This window comes from Numenius arquata, chromosome 14 (genome assembly GCF_964106895.1).
Source record: "Numenius arquata chromosome 14, bNumArq3.hap1.1, whole genome shotgun sequence".
NCBI lineage: Eukaryota > Metazoa > Chordata > Aves > Charadriiformes > Scolopacidae > Numenius > Numenius arquata.
Window position 1 is genome coordinate 817,348 of NC_133589.1, and position 17,554 is coordinate 834,901.

Below are 17,554 nucleotides of genomic sequence, written 5' to 3' on the forward strand. Positions count from 1 at the left end.
ACCCCACAAGTCCCGTACCTGCGGCAGTGGCTCAGATGGCTGGGATCTCGGTTGTAAGCAATAAAACTGAAGCTCTGGAGAACAATAGCTTCTTTGCTGGCCTAAGGAGGGGCACATTTTTAACAGTGACTGAATATGACTGACGATAAGAGTCTGACACCAGGGCACTGAGAAGGAATGCAAAGGGCACCACTCCTAACCAACAAGCTTGCTTATAAATCCAGTTCCTCTTTAGAAAAACAGCCAAAAGTTCTGCTATGGAAAGTACTTTTTGATAAAAACTTGGTTTTACTGGATTATTTGTTATCTTAGATGATCCTATTCTATTTTGAATGTATCAAGTTAATTAACAAAGCCGTTCTGAGGCCATGTAATTTCTTTCACAGACAAACCAAAGCTCTGGGCTTCTCTGAGGAAACGCTGAAGTTGAACGTGTGAGACAAGCACCCCGAAAACCTCATGGTAAATCCCCTCGCATCCAGGTAATTATCTCCCAATCAGTGCATTTGAGAAATGATGACATACTTGAAAAACCCCAGGCTTATGATACCCAGAGGCTGTAAATCCGAGGGGGGGAGGTGTGTCCCGTTTAAAAAGAGAAATGGCCACAGGTTTGTTTAGGAGCCTGCAGGGTGCTCAGAAACGCTGGTAGCAGGGTGAAGGCCGGGTGAGCAGGAGGCTGGTGGTAGAAGAGTCTGCAACAGGCACGGGGTTTATACAGCCTTGAACATTGACTATGAATGTGAATTTAGTATGTTTTGCTGAGCAGCTTTGGGCTACTCTGTGCTGCGTTTCTCGGTGGAGGAGCTTTGGTGATCAGCTGGGTAGTAATACAAGAAAGAAAAGAATGGACAGCTTGAGGAAAAAAAATAAAAGCTCCTTATACAGAATAGAGCGGTTTACTACTTCATGAAGCGCTGGAGATGTGGAGTCTTCCACAGCACATGCTGTGATCCCACCAGCCTGTGGCTAGCAGCGAGGCCTCCATCAGCGGGTGACCAGCCACTGTGGGCCCACAGGAGCCCATTCACACAAAAAGGGGTCTTTTAGGACAGGAGGAAAAAAGACAATGTAATTAGGCAGCCTGGTTCACTGGAAGCACCCAGGTGTTCCTCAACCTGGACAAGACAGTTCCTTTTTAGAACAAAGACACATTCAACAGCATTTTGGGTGACTTCCATTTCCAGTAATATTGTTGTAAGACAGGAAAGAGAGGTTTGTTTGTCTTAAGCAGTTTCTTCTTTGAAAGAGACAGCAGGAGGACCACAGAAATGACAAGAGGTAGTGAGTTTAGCAAACCTGCACATAAAACAATCCATAAGAATAAAATGCTGCGTTTACAGCTGTAACTGTATACACCCGTATAATTTAAAAATACAAAGCTGTGTTTCAGGGCTTGCTTTTCTTTAGTTCAGAGAATGAAGCACTCAAGTGCTGGACTCAAAGTGGTTAACCTCGTTGCATGGGCAAAGGCAAACCATTCACGCAGCCCTGGGCTTTTAACTCCTCATAAGTGAGAAATTTAGACTGGGCAGTTAGTGCAACCAAGGTGCAATTGTGTTCTTCACACTGTGTACATTTTGACTGGCTTGTAAAAAGAATGTAGAAGTTCGTGACTCTCCCTGGCAGCTTCTTGAGATGACCGAAGAAAACATGATCTGCAACATATTTGGCCACAGCCTGACTCCGAATGAGAAGAGAGGTTTTTATCAGACAGTGGAGAAAAGTCAAAGTCAGCTACCTGGAAAAGGAACAGCAAAGAGATCATTTTTAATTTGGGTCCTCCTGGGTGAAGTGCATCCAGCAAGAATACTCGGGGCCAGAAATGGCACTTTGTCCTCAACCAGTTTCAGTCAGTCACTGTTTCAGACAGACTTTGGATTTACACCTGCCCGCGGGCTCACAGGCAGCCCCTCTGGAGCTGTATTATTCCCGTGGTATGGTGAATGTAGAGTGTATTAGCTACATTCCAAAGGGCCGAGAAAGCTACCTTTGATTTCGGAGCTCATGCTTATTACAAATCCAAGTGAAAGCTACAGCAGAGATGGAAGGGAGCTGGGAAGATAAAGGTCACATACTCGGGTCAGGTGGCAACTTTGTGCCACTTGAGGTATCATACCCACCCTTTTCTGCTATCCTGTATCCTCTCTCACTACCCCTGCTTTCTTTGGATAACCACCCTGAGGTAGATCCTCTGGAAGGGATATTCCCTGCAAACCACCCCTGAGAGCCCTGGCAGCCTGACCGATAGTTCTAGTTCTCCACAGCTTCACCAGAAACATGCCGGTTGCTTAAAGTGTCTGCCTACACTGTTCAGATTTTTCCATGGAACGGATGAGACGTACCAGGGAACCGCTCCCTCCTGCTCTGTTTGCCTGGGGATTACAGAATCACAGAATCTTCATGGTTGGAAGGGACCTTTGAGATCATCGAGTCCAACCATACACAAAAAAAAAAAAATAAATAAAAATGAAGGGATATGGCCGAAAGGCATCTCATTACTGCCCCAGCTCAAAGGAGGAGTAACCAAATACCTCCACGAGATCTTTTTGTTGTGTGTTACTTCGAAAGGTCGTGTACAGCACCAGTCCCAGCATCACTGACACCAGAGCGAAGCAGAGCAGGACAAAGACAGCCGGGTGGATCCCTAGGAAAGAGCACAAGGGGACGTTCCTGGAGTGATACAACGCGCTGAGAAGAAGCAACAGGGAGAAGGAAATTATGTTTTGGGAGAAGTTTTCATATTTTTAAAACAAAGGATGTGTGTGTAACAGAGAAAAAAATATTTCAGCCACTTCAGGTCCTTCTGAAATCTCAGAAGTGAGAATGCAGGGTTGTGAGGGTCTCTCCCTTTTCCACCCGTCTTTTCCCTTGAACAGCCTAAAAACCTCACCCAGTTACACAGATTAACTCCCCAGGGTGCTTGTACCGCTGTGGCACCCCAAGAGCACAGGAAGGAGCCTCATCTTCCCAGCGGCCTCCAGCAAAGAGGATTTGCACGCTTGGCCCTGAATGCCCACCGGTGCCTTCTGGAGTGAGCTGCCCCCTTTGGGGCCAAGTGCTGGCCCCCGGTGAGGGGGTTCACCCATCCCGTGTGCCAGCCTGGCCGTCCTGGTCAGGTCCTCCTCACCAGCCACCTCACCCCTTCTCAGGGGACCCAGGAGGGGCATGTGTGAGCGTGCCTGGGGGAGCAGGGACTGCTGGCAGGGGGACAGAAACCTGTCATGAAACGCAGGCCTAGGAAAATCTAACTTTAAAAAAAACATAGGTAAACTAAACAGAAAGAAGAATTGAGACTGCTTAATTGAGGGAGTGCTACAGATGTGTACGTTTTCCCAGTTATCCTCTCAAACTGCAAAAGCCAGACTATTTAAAGGGAAAAATATGTAATTTCAGTAACTCAGCCTTCCCAGGAAACTCATCAGCTTCAAGACGCTCTTGAGACCATGGGTTCAGCAGGATGCAGGCAGCTCAGAGCAGTTACAGAGGCACGCTACGGGCTCTCCTCGCTCTTCCTGCTTCCTATGCTTTTAGGGATCTACAGAGCTTCCAGAACCCCCATCCGCAGGCTCGTGTCTGTCCCTGCCGCGCTGCTGGGACCCGCTGCCCCTCACCTGGTGGCCACACTCGGATGTGCCGGTAGGTCTGCAGCGTGGTGGCACCGCTCTGCACCCTGAGGCTGAGGCAGTAGTGTCCCGCGGCGCTGAAGCTGTGGCGGAGGGTGTAGCGGGAGCCATTGATGGCCACCAGATGGCATTTCTCGCCGTCAAGCGGGACGCACTGGGTCTTGATGAGCCAGCAGAGGGCCAGCGGCGGGCTGCGGCAGCAGCAGAGAGAGGAAAAGTCAATCGGGTGAAAACTGCGCAAAACTTTCAGCGGAGAGTTGACGAATCACTCGGCTAAAGTAGCACAGTAATTCGGAAAATAATGAAGTTAATCTAAATACAAATAGAGAAGAAATGAACTGCAGAATTGTTTAGTTTATAGTATTTGTCAGTTCAAAAAGCTCTTTGTGATGCTTCTATAAAAGCACGGCTTTCAGCTGAGAGCCAGATACCTGCGTGGGGCGTGGGAAGTTCACCCTGTGCAGAACCCCCTCCGTCCTTCTCCAATAAAGATTAAAGGAATCTTTTTTCCTGCACTTCCAAGGGGGTATAGGTTGTTTGTTCTTCTCACACAGAAGAAATCACTGTCTGTGCTACTGAAGCACACCCAAGACTTTGCTGGTTAAAAAAACCTCAACAACCCAAACTGGAAAGAACGTCAGATGAGCTCTGTGCAATGGGCCCATAGCTGGAAAAGGTAAATCAATTGCAAGGCTCACAGTCCTCCCTTACAATCACAAGAGGGGTTTATTTGCTATCACGTGATCTAGGTGCTGTCCACGTTATGGCCATGTGTCTTCTCCCCATGGCTAGTTGATGCCTTTTATTTGCATTTTCAGACCCTTGTTCCAGCTTATTCTGCTTGCATTCACCTTACACACTATGGACTTTGATTCTGAAAAACAGAGCTTTTCTTTACCCTGGCTTACTAGTATTTTGTTCCTTATCTCTTTAGGACACTCCCTGCTAAAGAAAGCAGCATGTTTATGTGTTTAGCTCATTTTCTAGCTTTGTTTTTGATAACCCGTCTCTCAGGCCTTTGTCATTGCTTTTGAACCATAAGCTCATCCTACATCAGGCCGGGTCCTGTGGCCAGGAGGTCAGTCTGGCAAACCCTGTCCATCCTAAAGCCCAGCCTGCTTTTGGGGATCTCAGGTTCGGCTGTTTGTATTTACTCACGTGCCATCTCCAGCTCCCCTCCTGCCAATGTGCCACCCGCTCCCTGAATTGCTACTTACGTGCCATTGATATGAAGAGATAAACTCAAGTTTTCCATTACGTGGGTCTCTCTGGAGCCCACTACGTTAATACTTTTAACAGCATCTGAGAGGAAGAAAAAAAGCGTGTCATGCTCCACCTATAATCTTGAAATTAACTGGTTCTCCAGTGAAGCTTTGTTTTCATAGAGTTTGCAGATTTTAGTTCCATCACTCACATGAATAATAATACTTGCCTTGCACTCAAAAAGGAATCCTACTGGTAGAGTTGTCGTAAGTTTTCTGAATGTTTGGTGATTTCTTTTTAGTATATAATCAACTATTTTATTAATCCTTCACATATTTACTTATGTGTTTATTTACTCTGGAAGCTGATCAAATCAATAAGACTTTCCTAATGCTTATTTTTTAGGGATTGCCAGCATAAATTAAACAAACAAATCCTTCAAAACTTACGGTAAACATTTTATTTCAAGTTTTAATTGTATGTGAGAGTTTTACAAAGAACAGTGAAACTTTTGGTAAATGAAAAAGAAATGGAAGATTTTATATATTCCCCCCGATTTTTCTGCGCTAGAACTCTTCATAATGCTGAAGCTGTATTATCATGTTATCACATTAAAGTGAGACTGTATCTGCACATATATAGCAAGTTCTGGTTTGAGGATGCAAAACGTTTTATACTTACCCAGCAGCTCCAGGGCAGTGGTAAAATCACCAGTTTTCTGCATCATTTCTCTTTCGTGTATGATGCTTCCAGTTTGCTCCCATTCAGCTACGACTTTGAGGTGCACTGTGCGGTTCCCCATGGCAGAGCAGTTGTAGTAGACAAAGGGTTCTTTGGTAATCTGATAAACCCTGTGTGTAATAGGAAAAGATTGAGGATCAAAATTGTCTTTTACCAAGTCCTTGCATATTTCTGGTTTTAAAAGGAGCAAGCTCGAATACATTGTCTTTACAGACAATGCTACAGCTGGCTGTGATTCTAACTCTGCTTTATGTCCATATCAACAAGGATTAATATCTGTGGCATTATCAATAAAACTACAATCAGTAAAAGACCCAGAGTATATTTATGCATTTTTAATCAAAGAAACGAAAGATAATGCTAAAATAATTAACAAAATTCAACTCAGTAAATGATGAAAACTTCCTTTATAGCAGGTGTGGGCTATAACCTAACTCAAGCAGTAAGGGGAGGGGAGGGAGGAAAAAAAAGAAAGAAAGAAAGAAAGAAAGAATGAAAAAACTCAGTATTCAAAGACTAAAGCTTACATTTCTATTTCTACACACTTACTCGTGTTGGACATCAATTTGTGCTCACAGAAGGAAAATAACTGACTCTCTTTTTTCCTCCCTACTGCAGAGTGGCTTAAGGGCTAGATAGGACGCAAGGTTTTATTTCTGACTGTTATGAGCTTTGTTGGGGTTCTGCCCCCCCCCCGTGTTGTTATTAGGTAAGCATTAGCTGTGTGTTCATGTGCATCTCCTCGTTATTTGAGACAACTACCCACTTTCAGAAGTTCTTCACTGAAGCGGTGATGTAATTTTGGGTAGCTGGTGACAGTAACAGGTACTCACTGCCCAGCCACAAGACAGTGTGCTGCTTCCATTGTCCTTCAGCACACAAATTATTCACATATTCAACAACAACCTGCTCATGGAGATCTGCAGGTTTTAAAATAACAATTTACAATAAGCTACTTTTTCCAGTTTGTTCAGTTCAGCTCAGGTCATTGCACACACAGTAATACGGCATATAGGTGTACGCTTAGGTGTATTGTAAGAAATTTAGCCCTTTAAAACATCGCCTTTTTGTTAGTGTGCGGTGACTTCTGTGCCAAAGTTCTCATAATTCACCTGGTTTGACATGCTCAGACTGTACCAACTGACAAGGTGTATGCTTTGTCCTGTGATTTAATCAGGATTTTTCTCTAGATGAGCATCTGAATTGGAGCCATCCTGAATACTCATTGAAGCAAACAATGGAACCACACCTACCCGTCCCCAAAATCCCAGTTGTAGACAAATGATGCTGACTTGAAGTAATGGCTTGGGTCATGAAGACAGAAAGAAATCCGGGTCACGGCACCGGTGGAGGAACTAGAACCACGCGTGATCAATCTGCTGTCTTCTATCTGGGCAATGGTAAGATTCCCTGTGATAAATTCTGCAGAATAATAAGGTAAGGAAAAAATGACAGCACTTATCACTTTCATGGCATGCTCTGTGTGAGTATCAAAACATTTAAAAGGTTCTGCATAAGTCTTGCTGTGTCCTAGGGATGAAGTGTATTTTATATCTATCACTCAGTGTTGTTGCATGTGTTAGTGAGGCAGAGAGACTGAATTACTTATTGAGGGTTATGACCCATTATACAATGGGTCATAATAAAGCTTCTAATAGAACTAAGAGAAATAATCCTGGACTGATTGAGGTCAATATCAATTTTTACTATTGATTTAAAAAGAACTGGGATTAACATCAAGTATCTACATCAAGGGATTCAGAATCAAACCAGTACACACCCCCTTCATGTTTGGGGTGCTGGGTTTTCTTTGCTTGTTTTGTGGGGTTTTTATATTGCTGGGTTTTTTGGTTTTTTAGTTTTAGCTACTTCCACAGAAAAGAAAATTTGACTACTATGAAGAATAGATGTGCTATATATTGTGAGTACAGAAAGGGTGACATTTTGATTTTGACATCTGCAAGAGATCCTGTGCTCAAGGTTGTTGACAAGGACTGGCAAAGGCTGACCTAAAAATCCTCTCTAACCTATGAATAAAGAGGTGTTATGATGATACACTTATCAGCTCATTATAAAATTAATGGGCTATTAATTACCGGTAACAGACTCTTACCCCGTTAACAGTTCATGAAATCTGGTTCTCTAGGTGAGGCACAAACAGGAATCACAGTTACTGCTTCAGGTTGGGGCTGGTGATGCAGAAGTAACTGGACCTGTGATTTATCTGAGTGATTGGCAACTGCCCTTGGGAGCCTGTGCAGCCCCCATGGGAGCTCTGGCCGGGGGGGCAGAAGGGTACACGGGGACCTACCTTTCACAGCTACAGCTTCTGTCCCTTTTGCTGTGGCGTGAGAATGTAAGACAGTGCAAAGCAGGAAAGGAACAAGTAGATATTCAGCAAGGCAGCAGTTCTCAAGAGAGAAAAGATCTCGTGTACTTTTATAGAGATTTATCCAATAAGCTGGGTGTTTCTCAAAGGAAATTCCCGGTAGCTATACCCTCTGGTTCGCTCTTGTCCTCACACCTGTCCATATCTTCGGCTGGGAGCAGGGTCTGTTTCGGAGTGTGTATGTGCAGCCCTGGGATGTGCGGTGGGAGGGACGTGGTTACAAGTCTCTGAAAGAAGGGAGTGTGGGAAGCTGTCAGGTGACATGTCATGTCAGTCCCTGTGTCGGAGATTCGGTTAACCACACCGCACCATCGGTCAATTTGTCAAAAAATGCATGTTTATGGTTATGAATATTCCCAGTAAGCTGAAATTGCTCTTTGCAATGTTTGGAAATGCAGCTATGACCTCACGTCCAATTTCAGGACGCCCAGTCAGAGCTCTAAAAGGAAGCGTGATGGCTCTGTTGTGCTGGTGGCCCAGGATTTTGCTCTGTCATGCAGCAGGGAAAACCAGTGGATTGTCTCTGCTCCTGCTCATCCTAACTTTCGACTAGAAGTGCTGGGGATGGGTACGGGAAGCGTTGTTGTTATTTTAGGCGTCCGGAGGCCACTGAGCAGTGCTGATGTGTGAGCTGCAGCTGCTGAGGTACCTGCTTTGTGGGGTGGTTTCCCCAAGCCCAGAGGCTTGGGGACAGGCGGCCGGCTCGCACTCCCTCTGCGCGTAGGCAGGTACCCTACGGCCCACACGCCTGTCCCAGCCCACCTTCAGGGTACACAAACCAAACTCTGTTGGCACAAGCCATATTTACGCCTGGCTTTCATTTTTCTGATGCCAGCAAAGGCATTCTGATGTCAATTAACTCCTATTAGCTGTAAAGCCATTTTACCTGTGATCTGAAGCACGGTGACATTTCTAGCAACCGGCCGACACAACCAACAGTTTCTGTGAGTCACCCAGACAGATACAGGAAAAGTCCCAGGAAATTCACCGGTCACATTGATCACGGAGCTAAACCGCTGCTCGGATTTCTCGATCAGAATCAGAGGAGCATAAATCCAGTTGAAGTGATACCAGTTTGGTGCGACGCTGTCATTCTTCATTCTTAGACTGGCGTGAACAGTAGCTTGAGCTCCCGTTGTGATGGGGCCATTGTTGGTTATTTCCAGACCATACTGCTCTGTGGAAAGAAGAAGAAAAAAACAACCAAACCTTGTTATATTGCATTTTTTAAAAAGTTCATTTACTCATTTTAACTAGTTAGCTGTAGTTATGTGACTCACAAGGACACTCATCCCAACCAGGACTTTACCACCTTTTTTTTCCCATTTGAAAACCTGGAACAGAACCTGTTGCACGTATACAGGAGTTCAAACAAGTAGCATTAAACAACACGTTAGACCAGGTCCTAGAAATATTAACAGTACAAGGGAGCTTCAGACCAGAACATCACAGAAACTTTGACAAGGTTTTACAGGCAGAGCTGGGCGCTGGATGTAGGTTCAGTGTCACTAATGATCTAACATGGTCCCTAAACTCCAGCTACTGGAAGAAAGTCAAGCTCAGCTCTAATCTCTGTCCTAAAAAAATGAACTTTCAAACTCGGGTAAGATTTCATCCAATAGATTCCTTTTTCAGCTCTCTTGACCCACAAGTCTCTCCCCCCTTTCTCCTGACTGAACAAAAGCCCTCAGTACCAGCTGCTTCTTCTCTGTGGTCCACTACTGACTTCCCTTTCCAGGAAAGAACCAAAAATCCCAATGTAAATGAAACTTGTACCATGCCCTAGTGGCAGATCAGTTGCCATCCAGAGGGACCTGGACAGGCTGGAGAGGTGGGCCCTGCTGAACCTCATGAGGTTCAACAAAGTCAAGTGCAGGGTCCTGCCCCTGGGTCAGGGCAACCCCCGGTCCCAGCCCAGGCTGGGATGGAGGGATGGAGAGCAGCCCTGCTGAGAAGGGCTTTATTCCAGAGAATAAATTCTGAGAAGTTTTATTCCATAGATCGCAGGTGCTGAGCAGATCTGGATGCAAATGGACTGTGAGAAATAACTCTAACATCACTAGCTGAGAAGGAACTCCATTGTTCCCATTTCACAAGACAAGGAGCAGCCCTGAGTACAGATTTTTGAGTTAACAGAGAAATGTTTGTGATTTGAGGAAATCTGGCACAGAGAAGTTTCCAGTCTCTAGAAGATTCAGGCTTTGTTTTAGCAGAACTTGGGAAAAAACCAGCCAGCTACCTTATGCTTATCTCGCACTTCTCCTTGGAGGTTATCAGGGCGCTGTACAAACCGGGGCCATCCTGAAGCCCAACAGCCGCCGCAGTTGGAGATTAAGTGGCTAACCCAAGGTCACCCAGCGAGCCACCGGCGGAGCCAAACATTTCATCCAATTCAGGGATGTCTTCTACCTCTCCGGCCTCCCTGCAGAGCGCAGTGCGGGGAGGCCACCCCAGCGAGAGGAATGGTTGCCCAGGTGCGGTGCGGGCCCTGCGCTGGGGGAGCGGACCCGCAGTTTTGGGGTCACAACCGCAAAGCCCGGGACGCCCCGGCTTCACCGCAGGCACCAGCTCCCAGCACCTGGCGCTGAACCCCGCGGTGGCGAGCGGGTGCCCGCCGCATCCCCTGTCGTGGCTAGCTACCGCGGGCAGGGGGCCACCACCCCCCGGCGAGCCCAGGTGCGTCCCCTCGCCCCGCCGCCCCCCTCGCCCGGCGGCGGCGACAGCCCCGACCGGCGGCCCCTCCTTACCTGCCGCCGGGGCGGGGGGGCCCAGCAGCACCAGCAGCAGCGGGAGCAGCAGCGGGCGGGTCGGCCGCGGCATCCTCGGGGCGGCGGGGCCGGGAGCGTCCGCGCCGGGCCGGGCGCTGCCCCCGCCGTGCTGCCGCAGTGTGTCCGCGCCCCGGGGCGCTCCCCCGCCGCAGCGCCCGGCCCCCCCGGCGGGGCTCCGCGGGGCCGTGTGCCCAACGGAGCGGGCTGCTGCGAAACCGCCGGGGATTTAGAGGAATAAGAAATACCAGGCACAAGTGCCGCCCAGCGCGGGGAGGGCACGGGGCGTCCCGCGGGGCGGCCGTTACCCGCGGGGAGCCCGTAACGCCCGGTGTGCAGTGGGGGGGCTGCGGCTCTCACAAACGCACTGCAGGGCTTTTGGGTTTTTTTTTAAGTACTTATTCGAAGCCCTTTCTTACTCCTGGCTTTTTTTTTTTTTTTTTCTTTTTTTTGTACGGACCAGGCCCCCTCTACCGGCTTTGCCCTCGGTTCCCCGGCTCGGCGGGAGGGGCCCGGGCCTGTCGGGGGCACCGACAGCGGCCGCCCCTGCCCGCGGTAACTCGTAACTCCTCGCCCGCTGTTACCGGCGGCCGCCGCGTTAGCGCAGACCCCGCGGCTGAGGGGAGCGGAGGGACGGGGCCGGGCGGCCTCGCCTCAGGCAGGGCGGCCCGGCGGGGTTCCGCAGGCGCCCTCCCCGGCTGGGGCGAAGCCGCCGGGGGGCGCGGTGAGGGGCCCGGGCGGCGCCCGGTGTGACGGGCGGGAGGCGGTAGCGGGAGGCGGCGGCCGGAACTGGGTTCGGGCGCTTCCGTTGCGCCCATGCGCTGCCGCCGGCCTCCGGAGGCAACAAAGGAGGGAGCCGGGGGGCTGGGGCCGGCCGAGCCCGGGGAGCCGCGGGGTGAGGAGCGCCGGGGGCGGCGGGGCCCGGGCGCGGGGTGGAGCGGAGCGGCGGGAGGCGAGGCCCAGCGCGGCGCAGCCTGCGGGGCGGAACCGGCGCGGGGAGGAGGAAGGGGCCGGAGCCCCGCGAGTACGGCGCCCGCAGGCCTCGGGCCTCGGACGGGAACCGGGAGGGCTGAGGGACGGGGGGGAGGCGTCGTCGCGGCCGTTCACGGGTGCCCGCGTTCACAGGGCGGGCGCCTCGGCGAGGATGGGGCCGGCGTGATGGCGCCCGGCAGCGGGGAGCGACCCGGCGGCGACCAGCCCTGCGGCGGGGAAGGTGAGGGGCGCGGGGCCCGGCGGGGGGCCGCGTAGGGCGTGTGCGGGGCTGCCGGGGCGGCGCGGGTGAGGCGGGCTGTGCCGGAGAGCCGGGGGAAAGGCGCCGGGTGAGGGCAGAGGCCGCCGGTCTCTGAGGCGGGATGCGGTTTCGGGTTTATTTCCAAGCGGGAGAGGGGCGGGACGGCTCCTGGCTCCCCCTGGGAGCGTCCGCGGGCCCGGGATGGGGCGAGGAGAGCGGGGCCTGGGCACCCCCAGCCGGCTCCGCAGAGGGGAGACTGGAGCAGCTCACCCCGAGTGTCCCTGTGGAGCCAGAGCCCGTTCGTGCCCAGCAGTGCCTGCCCCTCCTGCCCGGTGCTGCGCCTGTTTGTATTTATAAGCCTGACTGAATGTGATGGTTGCGGGCTTTGGAAAAGATGTGTCCTCTTCGGTACCTCAAAGGAACGGGTGTAGGTGATGTGGTAGCTGCTGTTAACCAGCCCCATAAACTAACAAATATCTTTTTAATTTTTATGTAGGTGTGTTAGTCTTGATTTTATGTGCTGAAAGCTGATCCTCCCACCTCCAAGATGGCATTCGTGTCAGCACAGGGGCCCACGGTGGTGGACCAAACCACTTTGATGAAAAAATACCTTCAGTTCGTGGCAGCTCTTACAGATGTCAATACACGTAAGATAAACTCTTTCGGTTGAAAGTTACAGTTCCTCAATAGTTTGAGTATTGTTTAGGCAGTTGATAAACATGTGTTGAATTCACTTTGAATTTGTTTGTATTGATTTTTGAAGAAGCAAAATGATGAGAACACCTGCATGAGCCGAAGTGAGTGAGCTCTGTGTGTGTGTGTGTGTGCAGTTGTGTGACGGTTGTTTGCGAGGAATGTGTGCCTTATAATTGGGCAGTGATAGCTAAACTGATAAGATCTGATTGCTTCTTTGATCGATGAGCCTGGTGTCTTCCATCATGATGTAGTTTTACATATTTTTTTTTTTGCTTGAATTTCCTTTCTCAGCTGATGAAACCAAATTGAAAATGATGCAAGAAGTCAGCGAGAATTTTGAGGTAAATAAATAAACCCAAACCCCAAGCAACAAAACCCCACCAAAACCCCAGCCTGCTGAAATGGCAGTCTGTCCTGTGCTTCATGTATGTTGGTTTGATTTCTGATGTTATATGGTTAAAATAGTATCTTACAAAGGATTATCTTGTGACTTATGATTTGTGTTGTTATAAGGCATTGATTTGAGGTTTGTATTTAGGAATTAGCCAAGTTATTGAAGAATTACGACATTTGGACTTAGCTCTTTCATTCTCTAATTTCTGTTCAGTAAGCATTTTAATAAAGGTGAAGTAATAGATTTTTCTTCCATTTTGTTGAATGATATGAAATCTCTGTATTTAAAGCTTTCTTTCATTTAGTTTGATGTGTATTGTGCCCTTGCGAAGCAGAGGTCCCTCTGCTTCCTCGGAGTCGTTCCGTAGTGCAGGAGTGAGGGAGGAGCTGTCAGCTGCAGAATCCGCCATCAGGAGCGGGGATGGCTCCAGTGACATCCCTTGCATAGGGATGGAGCGTCAGCTTTAGATGAGCAGCAGAAAAAAAGTGAAACAAAAGTTAAACCAACCCTGTATTAGCAGAAATTATACTTTAGTTGAATACCTAGTTATTATGTGTCTGTTCTGAAAAAGAAAAGAAAACTTGTTATTTTGTAGAATAGGTTAAAAATCTTAGAATCGCTGTAATTCTCTATCTAGGTTTTTAGTCATGTTGCGATTAAAAAAAAAAAAGTGGTACCATTATACCATATACTGTCCTTACCCGCTTTATTTGAAGTGATTTTCATTAGTCTGTGATATGGAAACATAAATACACATTCTTGTCCTGTTTAATGTCTTTGGATGTTTTTAAGTAAGCTTTATGCAAAGTTACATCCAGCAGGTGCTGGATGTTGAAAGCTGTGCCAATTTTAGTTGTTCCTGAGCTTTTGGTGGAATTTCCTGTCCGGTGAATTTTTTTGCTAGTTCAGGTTAATGTAGTGGAGTAATAATAAGAAAAAAAAATTAAAAGGCTTAATCTCTGCTTAGTGTGTGTAAGTGAATAAGTAGATGTCTGTGGCGGTTCTGCATCTGTATCACAGACTGGCTTGGGTGGGAAGGGACCTTAAAGCCCCCCCAGTGCCACCCCCTGCCCTGGGCAGGGACACCTCCCTCCACACCAGGTTGCTCCAAGCCCCCTCCAACCTGGCCTTGAACCCCTCCAGGGATGGGGCAGCCACAGCTTCTCTGGGCAACCTGGGCCAGGCTCTCACCACCCTCACAGGAAGCTGAATTGGAAGGGTCAACATGAGAAAGCTTTTGGGCTGAAACAGTTTAATAGGTAAAGCAAAAGTTGCACACACAAGCAAAGCAAAACAAGGAATTCATTCACTACTTCCCATCTGCAGGTGGGAGTTCAGCCATGAAAGCAGGGCTCCATCATGTGTGACAGTTACTTGTGAAGACACACGCCGTAACTCAGGATATCATAGAATCACAGAATGGTTTGGGTTGGAAGGGAGCTTTAAAGGCCATGCAGTCCAACCCCCCCTGCCATGGGCAGGGAGATCTTCACTAGATCAGTTTGCTTAGAGCCCTGTCCAGCCTGACCTGCAATGCTTCCAGGGATGGGGCATCCACCACCTCTCTGGGCAACCTGGGCCAGGGTCTCACCACCCTCAGTGTAAACAATTTCTTCTTCTGTCTAGTCTAAATCTGCTCTCTTTTAGTTTAAAGTCATTACCCCTTGTCCTATTGCAATAGGCCCTCCTAAAAAATGTGTCTCCATCTTTTTTATAAGGACATGGGAGGCTTTCTGGGCTGCCAGTGTGCGTTCTTGGCCCATGGCCAGCCTTTTCCCCCCCAGCAGCCCCCAGCTCTTCTGGGCAGGGCTGCTCTCCATCCCCGGCCTGGGCTGGGACCGGGGGTTGCCCTGACCCAGGGGCAGGACCTTCCACTTGGCCTTGTTGAACCTCATGAGGTTCACCTGGGCCCACTTCTCCAGCCTGTCCAGGTCCCTCTGGATGGCATCCCATCCCTCAGGTGTGTCAACTGCCCCACACAGCTTGGTGTCATCAGCAAACTTGCTGAGGGTGCACTTGATCCCACTGTCCCACGTCATTGATGAAGGTACTGAACAGTTCTGGTCCCAATACAGACCCCTGAGGGATGCCAGTTGTCACTGATCTCCATCCGGACATTGGGCCATTGACCGCTACCATCTGGATGCGACTGCCCAACCAATTCCTCATCCACCAAACAGTCCACCCATCAAATCTGTATCTCTCCAATTTAGATACCCCTCCCCTTTCCTTCTTCCCCCAGCTTTTTATTGCTGATGTCATATGGTCTGGAATGTCCCTTTGGTCATTGGGATCAGCTGTCCTGGCTGTGTCCCCTCCCAGCTCCTTGTGCCCCCCAGCCCATCGCTGGTGTGAGGAGCAGAGAAGGCCATTGCTGTGTGTAAGTGCTGCTCAGCAGTACTGACACCATCCCAGTGCCATCAGTGCTGGGTTCAGCACAAACCCAAACACGGCCCCATAGCAGCTACTGGGAAGAAAATTAACTATCCCAGGCAAAGCCAGCACGTGCATTTAAAATGGTTTTGTGCCCTTATGATATCTGTCGGCTTTCTTGTTAGCCCTTGAGATAAAACAACTTTGTGCAGTGCCTAATGTCATACGATTTATGCTTGTGTGTTATGAAATCTTACCTCGAAGTAGAGAATGGTAGTGGAAATCTAGAAAAGGAGATGGCTTTATAAAACTTTTATTTTATTCAAGGAATAATTTGAATAACCCCCTGAAATTCCTATATAGATTTTTCAAAAGAATGCTGCATTCTTATTTGTACCTTCTGTGTAACATACGTTTCAGAGAACTGCCTGACAGCACCTACATGAACCGCAGCAGTTTCCAAATACACCTCACAATGGCCGAGTTAGATTTGTTTTTAAGGCAGATGCAGGAACCTTGCTGCTCTAGCACTGCTTCTGGCTTCACCAGCGGACAGTAGCACAAGATCATTTTCCCGGTGGAAAGTAATGCTCAGTTTGGGAGGTGTATGCATGTACACGTTTGCAGAAATAACTAAAATCTCAATTTATCAGTGGTTGAAAAGTCTTGGGAATCCTAGAGCAGTGAAACGCGTGCTGTCAGTATTCCTTGTCAAGAACATCTACAGCTGTTCTGTGGTATTTTTTCCCCATTAAAAATAGCTGTATGTTATGCCAATTTTATTTTCTATGTGAGATGACAGTGTTAAAATAGAAAAAAAATTAATTATAGTCCACTGGGATTGGAGGAAAGAGCTTAATTTGCATTCACTGTTGTTCCTTTCAGTAGCAGTGCTCTGTAGTGTCAGCAGATGCACAACCGCTGAATCGATTAAAAAGTCACTGGAAACGTTCAGCAGTGGCCTTGAACGTCACTTCATCTGCGTAGTGTCTATTACACCTGTCTCCTCACTTTTTGATGTGTGTTTTTGTTTGTTTTTTTTTTTTCCTTAATTAGAATGTGACATCATCCCCTCAATACTCTACGTTCCTGGAACACATCATCCCCAGGTTTCTGACCTTTCTGCAGGACGGAGAAGTTCAGTTCCTGCAGGAGAAGCCGGCGCAGGTGAGCCGTGGGGAGCTTGCTCAGGGCAGGGCTTGGTTAACCCAGTGAGCTGGTTTATGTATAGACTGGGTTGTTAAACAGACATCTGTCATTTGGAGTGAAATTGGAAAAGTCCGGTTTCTAAATAAGTTACTTATAAAATTTGCAATTCTGGAATTCTGTGAAACATAAGGCAAACCCAGATGCATCAGAATTGGCTTCTCACTGAAATGCGACACGTTGCTACAAATCCCTGACTTTACTGTGGAATGAAAAGCAGAGGTTGATCTATGTCATTAAACACTTAAAATTGAGCTCCTTGGAAGTCTGATAACTTGCATTTTTCAGATGTGAATTTGTTAAATTTGCCTTATTCCCATATGTGGGTAGTAGAAAGCATTATATGTTTGTATATACACATATGCCTATATGAAGTAAAATGGCTTTTTTTCTTTTCAAGCATGCAGAAGTATTAATCTGAAAAGATGTTGCAACCAATTGTTTTTTGTGGGCTTTTTTAAAAGTTCTATCATATCTTTATTTTTTCTTTTCTTCTTTTTTTACAGCAACTCCGAAAGCTGGTGCTTGAAATAATTCACAGAATACCGACAAATGAACATCTTCGTCTTCATACCAAAAATATCCTGTCTGTGATGTTTAGATTTCTAGAGGTATTTTGTTTTTATTTTTCTCTTCTAACTGTTTCCAAATTTCAGAAAGATTTTTCCCTTCTTTCTTCATGTCCAAAAATTGGTGGGGGTAGGATTTCCAATAGCTGTGCGTCTGGAGCAGGAGGGGGAGGGCTTTAGGCTTCCCCGGCGTGAGATCTTAATTCCTACAGGTTTTCTGCACGGTCTCTTCTGCCCTTTAGAAACTTGGATTTTACAAATGCAAGGAGCTGTTCTCATCGTGGACAGGATTCCTTTCACGAACACTTTTCTGGCGTACATAAGTGCAGACACCTGATTCTATGGACTGTGTTTTGTTTCG

The 17,554-nt window shown here is 48.0% G+C and overlaps 2 protein-coding genes across 4 annotated transcripts in view; one reads left to right on the top strand and one right to left on the bottom strand.

Annotated features, from left to right (window-relative positions):
• Positions 1-720: 720 nt before the first annotated feature.
• On the bottom strand, positions 721-10,780 carry TMEM130 (transmembrane protein 130). The gene is made up of 8 exons (XM_074158701.1): positions 10,707-10,780; positions 8,846-9,136; positions 6,824-6,992; positions 5,511-5,680; positions 4,844-4,928; positions 3,615-3,817; positions 2,535-2,647; positions 721-1,741 (listed from the first exon to the last, which is right to left on the bottom strand). The coding sequence occupies exons 1-8, from the start codon at positions 10,777-10,779 to the stop codon at positions 1,565-1,567; spliced, it is 1,281 nt and encodes a 426-aa protein (XP_074014802.1). The 5' UTR covers position 10,780; the 3' UTR covers positions 721-1,564.
• Positions 10,781-12,502: 1,722 nt separating this feature from the next.
• TRRAP (transformation/transcription domain associated protein) overlaps positions 12,503-17,554 on the top strand; it is a 79,902-nt gene continuing 74,850 nt past the window's right edge. For all 3 annotated transcript variants that reach the window (XM_074158805.1, XM_074158806.1, XM_074158807.1), the window contains exons 1-4: positions 12,503-12,602; positions 12,943-12,992; positions 16,475-16,585; positions 17,131-17,235. In XM_074158805.1, coding sequence (XP_074014906.1) covers positions 12,503-12,602; positions 12,943-12,992; positions 16,475-16,585; positions 17,131-17,235 — 366 coding nt within the window. The remainder of the gene's footprint in view (positions 12,603-12,942; positions 12,993-16,474; positions 16,586-17,130; positions 17,236-17,554) is intronic.

What these genes read in the sequence shown, in the direction of transcription:
- TMEM130 (XM_074158701.1), bottom strand. Translation starts at nt 10,779, where the DNA reads ATGCCGCGGCCGACCCGCCCGCTGCTGCTCCCGCTGCTGCTGGTGCTG. An exon ending in AACTGGGATTTTGGGGACGG is followed by an intron (nt 5,681 to 6,823) that starts GTAGGTGTGGTT and finishes TATTACACACAG; the next exon opens with GGTTTATCAGATTACCAAAG. An exon ending in CATCCGAGTGTGGCCACCAG is followed by an intron (nt 2,648 to 3,614) that starts GTGAGGGGCAGC and finishes GCTCTTTCCTAG; the next exon opens with GGATCCACCCGGCTGTCTTT.